Here is a 21,864-nt window from a genome sequence, read left to right on the forward strand (position 1 = left end):
AGCGTCGTATACTGCGGTCACACGTTGCAATACACGGCGCTGGAGCGATAATTTCATGACGTATTTGCGATGTAGAAGCCGTTGGTTACTGTGCGCACATCGTATACAACCTGTGTCACACAATGCAATCATGCCGCCACAGCGGGACACTAGACGACGAAAGAAAGTTTCAAACGATCTGCTACGACGTACGATTCTCAGCGGGGATCCGGATCGCAGTAGCGTGTCAGACACAGCAATATCGTAAATGCATCGCTGGAGCGTCACGAATCGTGCCGTCGTAGCGATCAAAATTGCACTGTGTGACGGTACCCTAAGTCCATCAGGTTCAACCTATAGTCTAGCTTGTTTATCCAGAGGAAAGCAAAATCCCCATGGGGCAGATGCTAATAGCTCCATGTTGGCAAAACAATTCCTTTCCAACGCCACATAGGGCAATTAGACTAGTTCCCTGGATTATAGCCCCATCAGAGAATCTAGTGTCCATAATCTTTAAAATTATATTTATCAAGAAATGCATCCAGACCCTTCATGAATTTTAGTCTCGAATCAACCATTACAACATCATGTGGCAGAGAGTTCCATGGTCTCGCTGCTCTTACAGTGAAGAACCTGCATCTCTGAATCTTCTTTCTTCTAGGCGTAGAGGATGCCCCCTTGTCTCTGCCACGGGCCACAGCCTGTAATATATTTTCAAGAAAAGCATCCAGGCTTTACTTGTACTTTAGTGTACCAACCATTACAGCATAGTCGAGTCTCACTGCTCTTACAGTAAAGAATCTCCATCTGTGATTATGATTAAACCTATTTTTCTAGACGTAGAGGATGTCTCCTTGTCAGGCCTAGATGTTAAAAGATTATACAGCTGTCTGTATTGTCCCCCATTGTGCATTGTAAATAAGATCGCCCCTAAGCCATAGTTTTTCCAAGCTGCATAACTCCAAGCTTGATGATCTGCTATTGCAGTCCATCCATCCCAATAAAAGTGTTTGCTGCAATGGGGAAATTAATCCTTCTATTGCGATCAAATGTTTCAATACCCCATGTAAATAATTTCTTCTTGTCCTTATTTTTAATGTGAATTTTTTCTGCACTTTTTACTGTAGGGGACTTGACCTTGTGATCCTTTGATCACTTTACTGTATAGCAATATCACAGTACCGCATTGTCAGTGTATATAGCCTGCGACATGCTCAAGGTTTCAGAGACTTAATTACCTGGATTCAAATGTGGGGGATGCACGATTCCCCTCACAGTTTCACCTTAACTATTGTCGATAAATCTGTTGCTATATTTTAGGGATAAGGTTTTTTTCTCCTGCGCCTCACTGGGGGACACAGGACCATGGCAGCAGCATAACACCCATGGTGCTGTGTCCCCCAATGATTGGCCCGGTGAAAAGGATTTTACGGTGAGTACACAAAAATCTCCTTATTTCTAATCAGTAATGTTCCTTCATTCTTAGCCTTTCCTTGGACCTTGACAGCAGCAGCAGTATCGGTTCTTCGTCTGACTCTGCAGCTAAGGAAGGCTGTGTGACCGACTCTCCCGCAGCCTGCTCCAACTCCTGCTCTTCATTCATATCACTGGATGACATGTCTCCCAAGTGAGCCGCACCGGACACAACTGTCCCCAACCACCATTATTAAAAGACTATGTGGCATCCATCAAGAAACCTTGGTCTTCTCCACTTTGTATTACATTTTTATGATGTATATAATAAATTCTCCTCCTGCCTGATGGACTGTTACAGGACTTGCAGATGGAGGAGGAGAATAATGTATTTTGTGTACAGAATAGTATGTACAGTATCCGTGTACATATTGCCTGCCTGTCCCAGGTATTGATATGTAGTTTTGGATTTTATTTATTCCTTAAATTGTCTGTCATTCTAGATTGAGAATGTAGTGTCATTGTTCCGGCTGGTAACCTAACTTCTGCATATTCCAGGAAGGGAATAAGCCTGACGCTGCAGCGTTTTGCTTTTTAGGTGGGCTTACATTCACTGACCATTAGGATTCAGGTGAATAAGTCAAATCACTTTTCTGTCACCGCACTTGGAGAAAACATTTGACCTGTTTCAAAGATAAGTCTAAAGTTTTGATTAGTGAGGATCAGTCACTGCTTTATTTTAGAGATCTGCGATCCCCAGACCTCCGTAATCTACTTTTGACATGTCTCAACACACCAAACTTTTATGTGTTTTAAAAAACTTTCCAGTAAAAAAAAAAAAAAATGCCTAAACTCCTTATATAAATGACAAGGTGGATTTCTTATAGAAATGAATAGGAAAAGTTTTCCAACCTGCTTTTGAGAAGGAGTTTGAAGCGGATTCACTTAATTAAAAAAGCCTAAATATGGAGTCCCACTTAAATAATGGTCATGTAGCTTATCATGTGCAGTCTCCCAAGCTTTTTTTTTTTTACCTCAATATAAGAAATACTGCATTGAGACTATTTGAATCTACCCTTTAAAGTCCCGCTTGGGGACTGTATGCCAAATGTAAATCATGTTCCCTCTCACCTGATGCCAGTGATAAGAAGAAAAAAAGTTTGCTCATCTTGTGCTAGCTGGTTCATAAAGCTCACAAAGTGTAATATATTTTTATCTTTATAATATTGAAATCATGAATGCGTGTTAAGGGTACCATGAAGTCCTGCCTAGCCACAAATGACACCAACTTTCATCCAAATAGGACTTGACTCTTCTGACAGGCGTCCTGCCTTAATACAGTAGGTAGGATGATTGTGGAGATTTTGACCACTTTTATTGTGAAGGGTTCCTCATGGCACATTCCCGGTTGCCCCTCTTCATGGACATCGACCCAATGATGCCCTGATATTATGAGCCCAAGTACTCTATATGCATTTAAAGTTTGCACATGAACGGAGCCTGTAAAGTCAACAGTGAATCAATCGGCAGAACCACCGAACATAGAAAGAAGTGGCATGGGTATAAAAAAAAAAAAAAAAAAAAAACTCCTTCACAGAATTCTCAGACTAGTCATCATGGCAGTAGTAACAGCTGCCATGATTCTTGTCACTGAGCAAAACTGATGTATTGAGTCATGCTCAGTGTAGTCCAGGACTGGGAATGACGGAGGGGCTTTAACATCAGAGAGATAAGTTGTGTGCTACCCATCATATTGGTTTCACCACTTTCTGTTCCTTGTAACGCTTCGTTTTGAGGTCGGCTCAGTGTTCAGCAGTCGCACGTGCACAATGCACTTTATTGATGTAATCCATAAAGCAACACAAGTACAGTCAGTACAATGCATATATTAACAATTCACATGGAGGGTGAGGGGGTCAGACACTATGGGGCCAATTTATTGAGACTACCTTCGTGTACACCACTGGAGTGACACGGGCAAAACTCGTTACAAATCGTGTTCGTTGTTCAGCGGCCATCTGCCAGAATCAGACATATGCTCCAGTAGTGGACATTTCTGCTTTGTTACCCAACTTTTTGTGGCATAAAACTCGCTCCCTTCTCCACCTCCCTCTTCTAAACTTTGACAACTTTTCAAAAAGTTGAAGCTGGTGTTTAAACAGCTATAAGCTCTGCAAAAGAAAAAAAAGGCAACACGTTGAACAGTTCCACGACAGATTTCTGGCGCAAACTGATAAATCAGCCTCCATGTGTTGTTGTTTTTTGTTTTTTTGAGGGGGTGGGGGTGGAAACATGGGTGATTAATTAAAGTTTTATTTAAAAAAATAAAAATAATTTATGGCTTTTTACAAGCCATAAAAAGCGGGCAACAGGGGATTTGGGAACTAAATTGAAAGAAAAATTTAAATTACCATAAAGTCATATACTGTTAAGGGAAAAGGCTACTGTAGAGTGGATTGTGTCTGCTTTTCGGATCACCCAGATTTTGGTTTGTTTTTTAAACTAGACCTTTAAGTTTGCCGAGTTGTGTTATATACTTTTTCTTGTATATGTTAGGGTATTAATCTATTTTGTATAGCTAAAATTGACAAATATCTTTGTCCTCGGAATAAATGTCTGTGTGGTGTACAAGCCGTTCTAGTCTTCTCATTCATGTCTTTACTATACTTTGCCAAGCACTTTACAGAGCAGGTGGTATTGTTATTAACAATTGGCTAAAATAATTAAGCTTTATCAGGGAAGATGCAGACTGGCGTTTAACTCAGAGGGGGATTGCAACACAAGGATTGGACTGGCTGTCTGCTCTCCCAACTGGAGCGTGACCGCATGTATTTCTGTGAAGCTGTCACGTTCTGGTTGGGAGAGCTGATTGCCAGCCCAAGCATTCAGATCTCCGTCTGAATCTTCCCTTTTACTCCTACAAGTGCCAGCTACCTCAATGTGTATCCCTAGCCTATGGCCGGCTTCTTGCACTATTATTGTGGCCTGTACAGCAGCACTCCTGGTCCTCACGATCAGTTTGGAAACCTTCAGATGGCATATAGACAGTGTTTGTGCCCTGTCCTCTTTTTCCATGGACCTGTAGCTTAGAATGTATGATTTTAATTTGTGACTCGGATGAAAAATGGACATGTCCTGTTTGTGTATTCTTTTCCTTTTGGGATAATCGGTCCGCAAAAAAAACAAGTGCAAAACACTACGGCATCCGCTGCAATAGGCAGTTTTATTGAGAAGGCAACACAGATAAGGATGACCGCCCCAAACGTTGGCCACCCTTTCTCTCGCCAGATACTTATCCATAAAATTGCCTATTTGAATGAGTGTTGTGGTATTTTGCTCTATAGTTGTGCTCAAAAGTTTACATACCCCGGCAGAATTTTTGCATTCTTGGCCTTTTTTTCAGAGAATATGAATAACACCAAAACTTTTTCTCCACTCATGGTTAGTGGTTGGGTGAAGCCATTTTTCTCCTTCGCCTCATTGGGGGACACAGACCGTGGTCAAGAGAGCGGTGATAGTAAGAGACGGCTTTTCCTGACCTTCTGCATGCAGCCGCGCAGTCAGGAAAAGCCGTCTCTTACTATTGCTGCTCTCTTTTGACCACGGTCTGTGTCCCCCAATGAATGGCTCGGAGAAAAGGATTTTACGGTGAGTACACAAAAATCCCTATATTGTCAAACTACTGTGTTTTCTCTTTTTAAATCAATGACAACCCAAAACATCCAAATGACCCTGATCAAAAGTTCACATACCCTGGCGATTTTGGCCTGATAACATGCACACAAGTTGACACAAATGGGTTTGAATGGCTACTAAAGGTAACATCCTCACCTGTGACCTGTTTGCTTGTAATCCGTGTATGTGCATAAAAGTTGAGTGAGTTTCTGGGATCCAGACAGACTCTTGCATCTTTCATCCAGCCATTGACGTTTCTGGATTGTGAGTCATGGGGAAAGCAAAAGAATTGTCAACGGATCTACGGGAAAAGGTAGTTGAACTGTATAAAACTGGAAAGAGATACAAAAAGATATCCAAGGAATTGATGTCAGTCAGCATCATTCAAACTGTGATTAACAAATGGAAAATCAGTTTCTCTGTAAAAACAAAACCATGGTCAGGTAGACTAACAAAAATTTTGTCCACAACTGCCAGGAAAATTGTTCGGGATGCAAAGAAAAACCCACAAATAACATCAGCTGAAATACAGGACTCTCTGAAAGCTAGTGGTGTGGCTGTTTCAAGATGCACAATAAGGAGGCACTTGAAGGAAAATGGGCTGCATGGTCCAGTTGCCAGAAGAAAGCCATTACTGCACAAATGCCACAAAGTATCTCGCTTACAGTATGCAAAACTGCACAGAATCAAGCCTCAAAACTTCTGGAACAAGGTAATTTGCAGTGATGAGACCAAAATGTAACTTTTGGCCACAACCATAAACGTTACATTTGTAGAGAGGTCAACAAGGCCTATGATGAAAGCAACACCATTCCTACTGTAAAGCACGGAGGTGGATCGCTGATGCTTTGGGGATGTGTAAGCTACAAAGGCACAGTAAACTTGATCAAAGTTGAAGGAAAGATTAATGCAGCACGTTATCAGCAAATACTGGAGGCATATTTGCAATTGTCAGCCCGGAAGCTGCGCATGGGACATACTTGGATGTTCCAACATGACAACGATCCAAAACACAAGGCCAAGTTGACCTGTCATTAGCTACAGCAGAACAAAGTGAAGGTTCTGGAGTGTCCATTTCAGTCTCCTGACCTCAATATCATTGAGCCACTCCGAGGAGATCTCAAGTGCGCAGTTCATGCTAGACAGCCCAGGAATTTACAGAAACTGGAGGCTTTTTGCCAAGAAGAGTAGGCAGCTTTACTATCTGAGAAAATAAAGAGCCTCATCCACAGCTACCACAAAAGACTTCAAGCTGTCACTGATGTTAGAGGGGGCAAATAGTATTAATAAATGTGGTATGTGAACTTTTGATCAGGGCCATTTGGATGTTTTGGGTTGTCATTATGATTTAAAAAGAGAAAACACAGTAGTTTGACAGAAAAAGGCTTCACCCAACCACTAACCATGAGTGGAGAAAAGGTTTTGGTGTTATCATTCATATTCTCTGGAAAAAAAGGCCAAGAAAGCAAAAATTCTGCGGGGGTATGTAAAGCTTTGAGCACAACTGTATTGCTTGAAGGGACGTCCCCTAATACAGTAAAGAAAATTGGCGCGCACTCAGGGTAAATAAGGGAGCGAGGTGCAGGTGTAGTGGGCTATGAAAACCCCACGTACATAGAAAATATAGTACACCGCACACTCTGTGTATATATTGCAAAGGTGGAAATTTATTAACAAAATAACTATGTGATATGAAAGCGACCAAAGGTAATTATGATGTTTCGGCCCTACCAGAGCCTTAATCATATAATCGCTAGGGAAAAAAACAGAAAGAAAATACATAAGTATACAGTATGTACAATACACAATGTTCAAAATCGGTAAACAAGAATAAAAATAAATAAAGATCCCGACCTGGATGAAGGAAACAAATCAGAACATAAACAAATAATAAAGGGAATCAGACATAGTAACCGCGTAAAATCATGGTACGTATTATATAAGGAATACCACGTATATACGCCAAGAAGGGGGTGTTGGTAATATTACAACAACAAGGGTAGAAGGCTAAGGAAGCCAGATCATATAACTACGCACATAGGTAAAACCAGATAAGGCATTATTTACCTTAATTATGCAAAAGAGAGAGGATTTAAGATCCTTGAAGATGAAGGCATACACTGTAAAAGGAACGGTAAATGCATATAAGTAAGAGGAGGTACATAGAGGATACAGTGATCATAGCGGATCTGTAAGTAGTGTACCTTAAATGCCTAGATGCTGTGGGTATAGAGTTGCAGAGATTGCCATGCTGTGGGGTCTGTAGATGAGTACAAGAATGGGTAAGTAAGGGACATGAAAATTGCATATTTGCGCTAATGTGCAGTGGTAGAGAAGGCCCGGTTTGTGGAACATAAGAAAGAGGGGTTACCTTGGATGTTAGATTCATGAGCGGCGCTCCCGCGCCCTGCTGCCAGAGTGTAGCGTGACCGGCGGTGTTGTGGCTTAAATGCACGCACCGGAAATGGGGCCTGCGGTACCGGAAATGATGTCGGCGGTTTGGGGATGCTACTGCGCATACGCGGCCGGCGATTCTGTATGGGCCTGGTTGCTAGGAAACGCGGGTGCTGCAGTGATGTCAGAGGCATGGGGCATACCACTGCGCCTGCGCAACAGGCGATATTGTGTATGTCTAGTTGCTAGGCAGCACAAGCGCTGCAGTATGTGTCAAAAAGCCTGCACATGTTAAAAAATGTTAGAAAATGTGCCCAGCCTGAGTGTAAGTCTTGAAACAGAGTAATGAAGCTTAATAGGTAGCGCCGTCAAGCGCAATAATAGATGGAACAATATGTAATGGAGTGCATGTCCAAATGGGGATAAAATTGTCCATATGGGATGTAAAATACCAGGCATGGGATGCTCATATGTGGTGGTCTAGTTTAAGGACCATAAAGGTAATGGCTGGTGTTTAGCGTTATTTTGTGACGGAAGGAACTCACCATAGTGTTCAATGAATCTGTAAGGGAAGAGGAGAGAGTAAGCTGGAAGGACAATTTAAAGTAGCCAGTCAATTTCCCTGTTGAGGCCCCTAGGTGCAAGGGTGTCTAATGTATATATCCAGTATGTTTCCCTGGATCTCAACGGTTTAACATGGTTGCCGCCCCGTCTGGGACGGCGTACCTGTTCCAGGACTTGGTATTTTAGTTGGGCTACTGAATGTCGAGCCCTGGTAAAGTGGTCAGGGAGGGGAAGCCAGATTTTGTTACACCTAATAGTGGACTTGTGGCTTGCGATCCTATCACGTACGTGCTGAGTGGTTTCACCCACATAGTGCAGGCCGCAGGGGCACTTAGTGACGTAAACCACGAAATTTGAATCGCACGTATAAAATCCGCGGATAGGGTAAGATTTCCCGGTTCTTGGATGGGTCACATTGTCGGCCTTAATCACGTTCGAGCAAGCGGCACAGTTCGAGCAAGGGAAAGTACCATTGCAGCGTGAGCCTAAGAACTGTTGAGTCGGTACTCGAAGTACACTGCCCATGTCTGCCCTGACTATTTGGTCACGGATGTTAGGGGGGTCTCCTGGTGCTCATGAGTACGGGCACCCTAAAGGATGCGATCTCAGGGTGGGCTCTACCAAGAAGGGGCCAGTGCTTTTTGATGACAGAATAAACCTTTGTCATAAATGGATGGTGAGTGTGCACGAACGGAATCCTATCTTGGGATTGGCATGGTGCTGGACTCATGGGTGGACCCGAGGACCTAGTGAGTTCCTGTGCCAAAAGAGTAGAGGGGTAGTTCCTGTCGCTGAACTTCTGCACCATGGATGCCAGTCTGATTTGCCGTGTTTCGAGGTCCATGACGATGCGGGAGACTCTTTTAAATTGGGAACGAGGTAGACTGTTTTTGGTAGTGATTGGATGGCAGCGTGAATAGAGTAATAGGTTGTTACAGTCCGTGGGTTTTGTGTATAGGTCCGTTTTAAGAAATCCATTGGCATCCTTCAGTACCAGGGTATCCAAAAAGGCTATTTGTGTTTCATGGGAATGAATGGTGAATTTGAGTTCCTGGAAATGCCCGTGTTGGACCCAGTTGTGGGATCTTCTAGATCTACGAACATTATTTCAGAATTGTCCATTTCTTCTCTGGGACTTCGCAATGTCAGCACTTTCTCACCTCCTCACTCTCACCATGCTATTAAGACCTTCATCTCTCTTGTGGATCGTGACGTTAAATCTTTGTCGCACCAACAGAGACTGGTTTTTTTTCCAACACACGAACATGACACTTGAGGAGAAACAGGCACTCTCTTCACTACGGTCCAACGATACCATCACTATAAAACCTGCAGACAAAGGGGGCGCGACTGTTGTCATGGATCGGTCACAATACCGAGGCGAGATCCTTAGACAACTTTCTGACACTAACACCTATAGGGCCATACCCAGGGACCCCACTGCAGCTATTACCATCAAAATTAAGGACCTTATTGGAACATACCTTGATAATAAAACTATTGATGGCAAGACAGCTACTTTTCTACAGAACCCCCATCCCATTATCCCGGTTTTCTACATCCTTCCCAAGATACACAAATCCCTCCATAATCCACTGGGTAGGCCAATTGTGGCCTCCACGGATTCAGTGCTTTCACCGCTCTCCATATTTCTGGAAAAAATTTTGACCCCTCTAACGAAAAACACCAGGTCCTATATATTGGACACGAGCCAGTTTCTTGAAAAAATAAAACAGATACACCAAGTACCTCCCCATAGCCTTCTCGTCACTATGGACGTCAATAGCTTATACACATCTATAACCCATGAGAAGGGCTTGCTTGCCACCAGAGACCTCTTAGAACAGACTGATATGTCCCAGAATGCTATTTCCTTCTGTCTTGACCTCCTGAGAACAGTCCTGTTTGAGAACTATTTCTTATACGAGGACACCTACTATGTCCAAGTATGCGGGACCGCTATGGGCTCAAATGTAGCCCCGGCCTACGCTAATGCGTACATGAATCACTTTGAGTCACCCCACGTCTATAATAATGAGCTATTTTCCCAACATGTCTTGAATTACTGTAGATACATAGACGATATTTTCCTGGTCTGGACTGGGACATCCGACACCCTTGATTTATTCTTCTCTACCCTCAACGCCATTTTCCAGGAACTCAAATTCACCATTCATTCCCATGAAACACAAATAGCCTTTTTGGATACCCTGGTACTGAAGGATGCCAATGGATTTCTTAAAACGGACCTATACACAAAACCCACGGACTGTAACAACCTATTACTCTATTCAAGCTGCCATCCAATCACCACCAAAAACAGTCTACCTCATTCCCAATTTAAGAGTCTCCCGCATCGTCACGGACCCCGAAACACGGCAAATCAGACTGGCATCCATGGCGCAGAAGTTCAGCGACAGGAACTACCCCTCTACTCTTTTGGCACAGGAACTCACTAGGTCCTCGGGTCCACCCATGAGTCCAGCACCACGCCAATCCCAAGATAGGATTCCGTTCATGCACACTCACCATCCATTTATGACAAAGGTTTATTCTGTCATCAAAAAGCACTGGCCCCTTCTTGGTAGAGCCAACCCTGAGATCGCATCCTTTAGGGTGCCCGTACTCATGAGCACCAAGAGACCCCCCAACATCCGTGACCAAATAGGGCAGACATGGGCAGTGTACTTCGAGTACCGACTCAACAGTTCTTAGGCTCACGCCGCAATGGTACTTTCCCTTGCTCGAACTGTGCCGCTTGCTCGAACGTGATTAAGGCCGACAATGTGACCCATCCAAGAACCGGGAAATCTTACCCTATCCGCGGATTTTATACGTGCGATTCAAATTTCGTGGTTTACGTCATTAAGTGCCCCTGCGGCCTGCTCTATGTGGGTGAAACCACTCAGCACGTACGTGATAGGATCGCAAGCCACAAGTCCACTATTAGGTGTAACAAAATCTGGCTTCCCCTCCCTGACCACTTTACCAGGGCTCGACATTCAGTAGCCCAACTAAAATACCAAGTCCTGGAACAGGTACCCCGTCTAAGACGGGGCGGCAACCATGTTAAACTGTTGAGATCCAGGGAAACATACTGGATATATACATTAGACACCCTTGCACCTAGGGGCCTCAACAGGGAAATTGACTGGCTACTTTAAATTGTCCTTCCAGCTTACTAACTCTCTCCTCTTCCCTTACAGATTCGTTGAACACTATGGTGAGTTCCTTCCGTCACAAAATAACGCTAAACACCAGCCATTACCTTTATGGTCCTTAAACTAGACCACCACATATGAGCATCCCATGCCTAGTATTTTACATCCTATATGGACAATTTTATCCCCATTTGGACATGCACTCCATTACATATTGTTCCATCTATTATTGCGCTTGACGGCGCTACCTATTAAGCTTCATTACTCTGTTTCAAGACTTACACTCAGGCTGGGCACATTTTCTAACATTTTTTAACATGTGCAGGCTTTTTGACACATACTGCAGCGCTTGTGCTGCCTAGCAACTAGACATACACAATATCGCCTGTTGCGCAGGCGCAGTGGTATGCCCCATGCCTCTGACATCACTACAGCACCCGCGTTTCCTAGCAACCAGGCCCATACAGAATCGCCGGCCGCGCATGCGCAGTAGCATCCCCAAACCGCCGACATCATTTCCGGTACCGCAGGCCCCATTTCCGGTGCGTGCATTTAAGCCTCAACACCGCCGGTCACGCTACACTCTGGCAGCAGGGCGCGGGAGCGCTGCTCATTAATCTAACATCCAAGGTAACCCCTCTTTCTTATGTTCCACAAACCGGGCCTTCTCCACCACTGCACATTAGCGCAAATATGCAATTTTCGTGTCCCTTACTTACCCATTCTTGTACTCATCTACAGACCCCACAGCAGGGCAATCTCTGCAACTCTATACCCACAGCATCTAGGCATTTAAGGTACACTACTTACAGATCCGCTATGATCACTGTATCCTCTATGTACCTCCTCTTACTTATATGCATTTACCGTTCCTTTTACAGTGTATGCCTTCATCTTCAAGGATCTCAAATCCTCTCTCTTTTGCATAATTAAGGTAAATAATGCCTTATCTGGTTTTACCTATGTGCGTAGTTATATGATCTGGCTACCTTAGGGTACTGTCACACTCTGCAACTTTCCAACAATCACGACCAGCAATACGACCTGGCCGTGATCGTTGGAAAGTCGTTGTGTGGTCGCTGGAGAGCTGTCACACAGACCGCTCTCCAGCGACCAACGATGCCGAAGGCCCCGGGTAACCAGGGTAAACATCGGGTTACTAAGCGCAGGGCCGCACTTAGTAACCCAATGTTTACCCTGGTTACCAGCGTAAAAGTAAAAAAAAAAAAAAAACGTACATACTCACATTCCAGTGTCCGTCAGGTCCCTTGCCGTCTGCTTCCCGCTCTGACTGAGTGCCGCCGTAAAGTGAAAGCAGATCACAGCGGTGACGTCACCGCTGTGCTCTGTACTGCCTTATGGTCGGGAGTCAGGCAGAGCGGGAAGCAGACGGCAAGGGACCTGACGGACACCGGAATGTGAGTATGTACGGTTTGTTTGTTTTTTACTTTTATGCTGGTAACCAGGGTAAACATCGGGTTACTAAGCGCGGCCCTGCGCTTAGTAACCCGATGTTTACCCTGGTTACAAGCGAACGCATCACTGGATCGCTGTCACACACAACAATCCAGCGATGACAGCGGGAGATCCAGCGACGAAAGAAAGTTCCAAACGATCTGCTACGACGTACGATTCTCAGCAGGGTCCCTGATCGCTGCTGCGTGTCAGACACAGCGATATCGTATGGATATCGCTGGAACGTCACGGATCGTACCGTCGTAGCGACCAAAGTGCCACTGTGTGACAGTACCCTTAGCCTTCTACCCTTGTTGTTGTAATATTACCAACGCCCCCTTCTTGGCGTATATACGTGGTGTTCCTTATATAATACGTACCATGATTTTACGCGGTTACTATGTCTGATTCCCTTTATTATTTGTTTATGTTCTGATTTGTTTCCTTCATCCAGGTCGGGATCTTTATGTATTTATTTTTATTCTAGTTTACCGATTTTGAACATTGTGTATTGTACATACTGTATACTTATGTATTTTGTTTCTGTTTTTTTTCCCTAGCGATTATATGATTAAGGCTCTGGTAGGGCCGAAACGTCATAATTACCTTTGGTCGCTTTCATATCACATAGTTATTTTGTTAATAAATTTCCACCTTTGCAATATATACACAGAGTGTGCGGTGTACTATATTTTCTAAGTCCCCTAATACAGAGCACCACTATCTTCTGGCTACAAGGGGGCCCACCAGAAATTTGACTAATTGCAAAGAAATACAGACAAGAGAACAACTCAAAGAATATAATAGGAACATGTTCCATCTTTGAAATAAAAAAATATGGACGACTTAATGAAGCCTTAAGATTATGCATGCAACTAGTTGATAAAGAAGATTTATTTTTATATATATATATATATATATATATATATATATATATATACATACGGTATATATTGTGCTAATGCAAAACTCGCATTAGTGTCCTGACTTGTGATTATTTACATATAGCTATGCGCTTAACGGATTGCCCTAACGCAATGTGACCCTAGCCTAAGAAAGTAATGAATCCTATAGTCAGGGAAACTTGTGACTACTTCCCGACAAGCTTACATTCTTGTAAGATGTTTTGTTTGTTTTATTTTTTGCATTGAATGTCATTTGCATCTAGAAGGCAATCAGGGCTGCTCTTATGTGATGTTATGGACTGTTTTTACTGTACACATAGGGGTAGCCTTATGGTGAGAGAAATCACTCCTGAATGTAGATGTAAATGAATACATAATGAAGTTCTGGGATGATCATTGTCTGAAAGAAAATAGCAGAGAGTTTGGCATTCCTTGTCCATCTAGAGACAAAGCTATTCATATGGATGAGACACTTACCAACATTCTTTTTTTTTTGTAGTGTTTTTTATGCTATTGAAAACTAATGTCACATGTTAAAGGCTCTTGTGACAACTCAAAAAGGAAAAGAAAATCTTTGAATTTACACAATTCATCAATCGTTGTTCAATGTTTTGATTAAAATCCCATCAGAAGAAAAAGAAAGAAGAATGTAAACAATGCAGATGATCAAGGCGTTACAGTATGTTGTTATTGGGCAAAAGTGGATTTTTGCAAAAATCTGCTGTTTCACAGTGGAAAAATATATACCAGGTTTTAAGAAGTCACATGCATATGCTGAGAAAAAAATCCTCAGTCTAAATTCACAAGCTTAATGTGTTTGGTACCTGCGGAGTGTCAATGCAAGCTGCGGATTTCATCCTTTGGACGGTGACGCGTGCAGATCAGAGCTCGTTCACACATCAGTTTTTCACATACAAGTTTTATCTGTCTTTCATGGATAGAACGTGTACCCAATATAGTCTATGCATGTGTTGACTTCTATTTTTTTTGTGGTCCGAGCCGTCCTCACAAATCAATGTGATGTGTCGGATTTTGATCCAAGTCACAAATCAAACTTGACATACAAGTCAGATTCCATAAAAAAACAGACTGCACTCTGGTGCTATCGGTTTTCCCTGTTTGATATTAGAAGCTTTCTTGTATGCAAGAAAAACTGATGGAAAAAGCTGACCCTGACCAAAAAGTGATGAAAATCTGATCAAAACCACTGATGAAAAATTGGTCAGTTTTATTTTTACATAAGAGAAAAATCACCGACAATGAGCCCTTACATCATTTTTGTAGCAATATTCACAGATATAATGCAAGTGTGAAGTACCCTAAAGGTGTTCATACACAGTACAGAAAGTTAGCTGTACCTACTAACTTTGGTGGAACCAGACCACGATCTAATGTCTATGGGGGTATGTGGCCCTTAAGTTCCATATTTTCATCAGAGATTCTTACATTTCTCCCCAAAGTGTTGCCACATCATTAAAAATAAAGAGATCCTTTGGAGGAGAAAGTCTGGTGCCTAGCTTAGACCATCTTTGTTCTTGCAGTATAAGCAACTTTGTATTATATCTTATCAGATCTGCGTCTTTCTCCTCCAGGAGTGATCATTCATTTTTAAAATTCTCAGTTCTGTGGTGTCTTCAGAGAGGAAGAGGACTAGAACTCTAGTACCACCTAATGGAAGCAACAATCCTAAAAGCCAGTATCAACTCTTTAACGAGCATTAAAAAATTACTTAGGATAAAAGCCAAATCAGAATCTCAGTTTGAAGACACGGTGTTTCAGGGTGTTGCCCCTCATCAGTGCAATGCATGAGATTTGATTTGGCTGGGTTAGAGGCTCTAGACCAGTGTTTCTCAACTCCAGTCCTCAAGACCCCACAACAGGTCATGTTTTCAGGATATCCTTAGTATTGCACAGGTGATAATTTCATCACCTGCTCAAGCATTAATTCCATCGCCTATGCAATACCAAGGAAATCCAGAAAACAAGACTTGTAGTGGGGTCTTGAGGACTGGAGTTGAGAAACACTGCTCTAGACTGAGGTCTAAAGGGTAGCATTTCTCCTTGTGGAGAGTGACAAGCCAAGCTTGGCATGTCAGATTGAAGAGATTTTAAGCCATACATGCAGAGGAGTATGCATGGCTTATAAGTCTCCTCACGAGGCTTGACTTGTCACTCTCTACAAGGAGAAGCCTTACCCCTTAGTTCTCCTTCTCACTTGCGAGAAATGCGTCCGAGTCTCGCAGGTTAAAACCGCTCTGGCGCGTGCGGCTCCATGTATTGCTGTGCGGCCGCACGCTCCGCTCTGGAGTGCCGGCGCCAGAGCAGAGTTTTAACCTGCGAGACTCGGACGTATTTCTCGCAAGTAAGAAAGAGCCCTAAGGGCTTGTTCACACGATCCTTTTTTCGCTGCGGATTTTTCAGGTCCTGATTTGTGAAACCCGCAGTGCAAAACCTGCGGTGGTTTTCACTGCGGTTTTCAGTCCTTTTTCTACTGCGGATTCCACTGCGGGTTTCCAGATGCATTTTCCTATTGGTGCTGGTGGAAACCCGCTGCGGAATCCGCAGAAAGAATTGACATGCTACTTCTTTTTTTCCGCTGAAAATCCGCGCTGATTTTCAAGCCGAAAAAAGGATAGTGGGCACAGCGAATTTCGTTTTCCATAGGGTAACATTGTACTGTACCTTGCATGGAAAACGTCTGCGGATCCGCAGCTGCAAATCCGCTGCGGATCCGCAGCGAAAACCGCATCGTGTGAACATAGCCTTAGACTTAAATTCTGCAGTAAAATCTGTCTTTAATAGATTGTTATATTACTGAGATAGATGACATTTATTACTGATGTCATTCTCTGTAGTCAGGAGGAGGAGGACGCGCTCTTCCTCTAGCTCCTCGCTCTTCTTCATGGGATCTTTATCAGTAGCACCTGTGATCTCCTCTCAGAATTGTAACAATCTGTCTTCACCAAATACAGATTTTACTTGTAAATTGAGAATTTTGATCCGTCCTGGAGGAGAAAGAAGCAGGTCTCTTTCATAAAATACATTACACAGTTGCTTATTTTCATGTGTACTATCGATGTAACAAATAAATAGCACAATGGCTGTAACTGTTAAAGGCTTTGTTCACAGTTTTTGAGGACTTGATTGGAACGCATACCCTCAAAAATGTTTGAAAATCTCTATCTATATTCTTTGCTGTTCGAACAGTTTTTTTTTTTATGTTTTCTTGATAGGAAAAAAATGGGCATGTCTTTAAAATGGATCCTGATGGAATCTGTGCCAAATTAGACACTGTTAAATTTAAATTATACAAAAAAAATTCTAGATAATAAAAACACCCTCCCTCCCAAAAACATAAACACGCAAGAGTATGTGCACATAAAGGATAGCAAAGCTGACATGTTTTTTACCAAGGACAAGCTTTCCAAACAAAGATGTTCAAAGAACTAATATGTTCTTTCTTTTAGCCACTTCACATGACCAAACCACATATAAGCCACACCATGACCAGACCATACAGTATATAACTACCACATAGCGACTGAATAATACCACATACAAGGAACAAATACCACCACACCATAACCAGACCACATATTACCACCACATAGTGACCAAATACTACAATACTGATTATTAATAAAAAAAAAAAAAAACAATACTAAGAGCCATTATACACAGGATCTCTATTTACTGTCAGTGTACAGGTAATACAGTGATCACCAGTCACATTATACACAGGAGCTCTGTATATAGTGTAAGTGTACAAGTAATACAGTGATCACTAGTGACATTTTACACAGGATCTCTGTATATAGTGTCAGTGTACAAGTAATACAGTGATCACCAGTGACATTTTACACAGGAGCTCTGTATATAGTGTCAGTGTACAAGTAATACAGTGATCACCAGTGACATTATACACAGGAGCTCTGTATATAGTGTAAGTGTACAGGTAACAGTTATCACCAGTGACATTATACACGAGTTCTGTATATAGAGTCAGTGTACAGGTAATACAGTGATCACCAGTGGCATTGTACATAGGAGTTTTGTACATAGTATACAGCAGAGGTGTCAAACTGCATTCCTCGAGGGCCGCCAACAGGTCATGTTTTCAGGATTTCCTTGTATTGCACAGGTGATAATTTAATCACCTGCACAAAATGATTCCAGCACCTTGTGGAATGCTAAGGAAATCCTGAAAACATGACCTGTTGGCGGCCCTCGAGGAATGCAATTTGACACTTCTGGTATACAGTGTATAGTGTCAGTGTATAGGTAACACACTGACTCACCAGTGACACCACTAGCTAAAGTTCTTCATCTTTACTTTGCTTTTTCATGCACCGCAGACCGTCATCACTTCATCCTGCCAGGACTCGTCTCTGCATAAAATAACACATAGTTGCCTAGAGTCATGCTTCAAGAGCATATTCCCACTTTTACCCTTTCTTCTACACTACACGGCTGAATATAGACGTGCACCCACCATTAATATATAATTAGCTATTATGCAACCCAACATTACAAATATAAATTATAATCCACCAACTATACATAGCCACTTTCCCCACCTAATATATAAATTAATTAGCACCTGTACTCTTTACAATTCATTACCAGTCACACTCTGTACCTCTCGCTCCCTCGATTCATTATGTTTACATGCCCCTTCTGCCTCAATTCATTGTCATGTCTTCTCTCTCCCACCATCTACTCATTATCAACTGCTTTCCCCTACATTCAATACATCATTTACTCTCCCCACCATCAAAATTCATAATTATTTGCTCTCCCCACCCTCAATTAATAATTTGCTCTCCCCAGCTAAATTCAATTGCTGTCCCCCGTCCCTCACCCTCAATTCATTTTCAGTCCCCCGTTCTCCCTTCACTTCATCATTTGCAGTCCCCCTCACTTCATCATTTGCAGTCTCCCATCCCTGTCACTTCATCATTTGCAGCCCTCCATCCCCCCTCACTTCATCATTTGTAGTCCTCCTCCCCCACTTCATTTGCAGTCCCCACCCCCTTACATCATTTCCAGCCCCCCACTCCCCCACTTCATCATTTGCAGTCCCCCGCTCCCCTCCCCCACTTCATCATTTGCAGTCACCCTCCCCCCACTTCATCATGTGCAGTCCCTCTCTCCCCCACTTCATCAGACACACTACATCACATGCAGTCCCCCTCTACAGACACACTTCATAATACGCAGTCCCCCCTCCTCCTCCCCTCACCCATTTAATTAATTTTACAAAGAAAAACAAAATACTTACCTCACAGACGATCCCCTGCAGGCACAGCTCTGCTTCTGGCTTTCTCGTACATTATTATTATTTATTATTATAGCGCCATTTATTCCATGTCGCTTTACATGTGAGGAGGGGTATACATAATAAAAACCGGTACAATAATCTTGAACAATACAAGTCACAACTGGTACAGGAGGCGAGAGGACCCTGCCCGCGAGGGCTCACAATCTACAAGGGATGGGTGAGGATACAGTAGGCGAGGATAGAGCTGGTCGTGCAGTGGTTTGGTCGATCGGTGGTTACTGCAGGTTGTAGGTTTGCCGGAAGAGGTAGGTCTTCAGGTTCTTTTTGAAGGTTTCGATGGTAGGTGAGAGTCTGATATGTTGTGGTAGAGAGTTCCAGAGTAGGGGTGATGCGCGAGAGAAATCTTGTATGCGATTGTGGGAAGAGGAGATAAGAGGGGAGTAGAGAAGGAAATCTTGTGAGGATCGGAGGTTGCGTGCAGGAAAGTACTGGGAGACGAGGTCACAGATGTATGGAGGAGACAGGCTGTGGATGGCTTTGTATGTCATGGTTAGGCTTTTGTACTGGAGTCTCTGGGTAATGGGGAGCCAGTGAAGGGATTGACAGAGGGGAGAGGCCGGGGAATAGCGGGGGGACAGGTGGATTTGTCGGGCAGCAGAGTTTAGAATAGATTGGAGGGGTGCGAGAGTGTTAGAGGGGAGGCCACAGAGCAGGAAGTTACAGTAGTTGAGGTGGGAGATGATGAGGGCATGGACTAGGGTTTTTGCAGATTCTTGGTTTAGGAATGTACGAATCCGTGAAATATTTTTTGAGTTGAAGGCGGCAGGAAGTGGAAAGGGCTTGGATATGCGTTTTGAAGGAGAGATCAGTGTCAAGGATTACCCCAAGACAGCGAGCTTGTGGGACTGGGGAGAGTGGGCAGCCGTTTACTGTAATGGATAGGTTCATTGGGGGGGGTCGCGTGAGATGGGGGAAAGACAATAAATTCTGTTTTGTCCATGTTAAGTTTTAGAAATCTAGCGGAGAAGAAGGATGAAATAGTGGATAGACATTGAGGGATTCTGGTTAGTAGGGTGGTGATATCTGGTCCAGAGATGTAGATCTGTGTGTCATCAGCATAGAGATGATACTGAAAACCGTGAGATTCTATGAGGTTTCCCAGGCCAAAAGTGTAAATGGAGAAGAGCAGGGGCCCTAGAACTGAACCTTGCGGGACTCCGACAGATAGGGGGCGAGGTGAGGAGGTGGTGTGTGAATGGGAGACACTGAATGTTCGGTCAGTTAGGTATGACGAGATCCAGGGTAGGGCCAAGTCTGTGATGCCAAGGGATGAGAGGGTCTGTAGTAATAGGGAATGGTCCACTGTGTCAAAAGGCAGAGGACAGGTCCAGGAGGAGGAGGATAGAGTAGTGTCGCTTGCTCTTGGCGGTGGTAGTTTCAGTGGAGTGGTGTGACCCGAAGCCTGATTGTAAGTGGTCAAAAAGGGAGCAGGAAGATAGATGGGAGGACAGTTCAAGATGGACGTGTTGTTCCAGTAGTTTTGAGGCATAGGGAAGAAGTGATATAGGGCGATAGCTAGATACAGAGGATGGGTCAAGAGAGTGCTTTTTGAGGATAGGTGTGATTGAGGCATGTTTAAAGCTTGAGGGGAAAACACCAGTTGTTAATGATAGGTTGAAGAGATGGGTTAGAGTTGGGATGAAGACTGTGGCGAGGTTTGGGATGAAGTGGGAAGGGATCGAGTCAAGTGCACAGGTGGTGAGATGCGATCTTGAGAGTAGAGTGGAGAGTCAATCTTCTGTAATAGTGGAGAAGTTGGTTTTGGAGGTGGAGGGCTGGGTAGTTGGGAGGAAGGGCTCTGGTGGTTGTCGACTAAAACTGTCTCTGATGTTCTCAATCTTCTGCTTGAAAAATGAGGCAAAGTCTTCAGCTGAGATGAGTGGGGAGGAAGGAGGTGCTGGGGGACGGAGGAGAGAGTTGAAGGTGTTGAATAACTGTTTAGGGTTGTGAGACAGGGAGGATATGAGAGATGAGAAGTAGGTTTGTTTAGCTGTGGCGAGTGTGGTCTTGAAAGTAGTGAGGGACGTTTGAGTGCGATAAAGTGCTAGTTGAAGTGGGATCTTTTCCATCTCCGCTCTGCAGCCCTGGAAGCTTGCCTCAGTTCTTTGATCAGGCTAGTGTGCCAGGGCTGTCTGTTGATTTTGTGAGCTTTGGTATGTGTGAGAGGGGCAAGAGATTCCAAAGCTGCAGCTATTGTGGTGTTATATAGAGCGGCAGTGTCATCCGCATTGTTTAGGGAACTTATGTCTGTGAGAGTGAGGAGGGATTCAGAGAGTGAATGTAGATCAAGGTGTGATTTCTGCGAGGGTGTGCAAGTTTGTGGGGTGGGGATTGTAGACAAGGAGTGGAGAGGGAAGAGAATGTGAGTAGATTGTGGTCAGAAAGAGGAAGAGGTGAGTTAGAGAGGTTAGATAAGGAGCAGAGGCGGGTGAAGATGAGGTCCAATGTGTGACCATCTTTGTGAGTGGCTGCAGATGACCATTGAGTGAGGCCGAAAGAGGAAGTGAGAGTTTAGTTGCAGCTGAGAGGGAAGTGTCAATGGGTATGTTGAAGTCACCCATGATGATAGTGGGGATGTCCGCAGAAAGGAAATGAAGTAGCCAGGTGGTGAAGTGGTCAAAGAAGGTGGTGGCTGGCCCTGGGGGGCGGTAAATGACAGCCAGTTGGAGGTTGGTGGGGGCATAGATGCGCACAGAGTGCACCTCAAAGGAGGGGAGGGTAACAGAGGGTGGCAGTGGGATTGGGGTGAAGGAGCAGTTATCTGACAGGAGAAAACCAACTCCTCCGCCATGCTTGCTGCTGGGGCGGGGTGTGTGAGAAAGGTGGAAGCCACCATAGGAAAGTGCATCAGGAGAGGCTGTGTCAGAAGGGGTGAGCCAGGTTTCAGTGATGGCGAGGAAGGAAAGTTTGGTAGTAACAAAAAGATCGTGGATGTAGGAAAGCTTGTTGCAGACAGCGAGCATTCCACAGAGCTCCT

General features: G+C 43.7%; 1 protein-coding gene and 2 long non-coding RNA genes across 4 annotated transcripts in view; 2 read left to right on the plus strand and 1 right to left on the minus strand.

Annotated features, from left to right (window-relative positions):
- The window catches only part of LOC143805726 (P2R1A-PPP2R2A-interacting phosphatase regulator 1-like), a 50,655-nt gene extending 47,123 nt beyond the window's left edge, over positions 1–3,532 (plus strand). For both annotated transcript variants that reach the window (XM_077285318.1, XM_077285319.1), the window contains exon 10: positions 1,466–3,532. In XM_077285318.1, coding sequence (XP_077141433.1) covers positions 1,466–1,610 — 145 coding nt within the window. In that variant the 3' untranslated portion in view covers positions 1,611–3,532. The remainder of the gene's footprint in view (positions 1–1,465) is intronic.
- A 3,602-nt stretch (positions 3,533–7,134) lies between these two features.
- Positions 7,135–7,604, minus strand: LOC143809385 (uncharacterized). Its single transcript, XR_013222256.1, has 3 exons — positions 7,439–7,604; positions 7,272–7,327; positions 7,135–7,187 (listed from the first exon to the last, which is right to left on the minus strand). It is a non-coding gene; the product is annotated as an uncharacterized LOC143809385 (long non-coding RNA).
- A 4,063-nt stretch (positions 7,605–11,667) lies between these two features.
- LOC143809386 (uncharacterized) lies at positions 11,668–12,120 on the plus strand. Its single transcript, XR_013222257.1, has 3 exons — positions 11,668–11,816; positions 11,928–11,983; positions 12,068–12,120. It is a non-coding gene; the product is annotated as an uncharacterized LOC143809386 (long non-coding RNA).
- The last annotated feature ends 9,744 nt before the right edge of the window (positions 12,121–21,864 follow it).

Source organism: Ranitomeya variabilis, chromosome 2, assembly GCF_051348905.1.
Source record: "Ranitomeya variabilis isolate aRanVar5 chromosome 2, aRanVar5.hap1, whole genome shotgun sequence".
Taxonomy (NCBI): Eukaryota; Metazoa; Chordata; class Amphibia; order Anura; family Dendrobatidae; genus Ranitomeya; species Ranitomeya variabilis.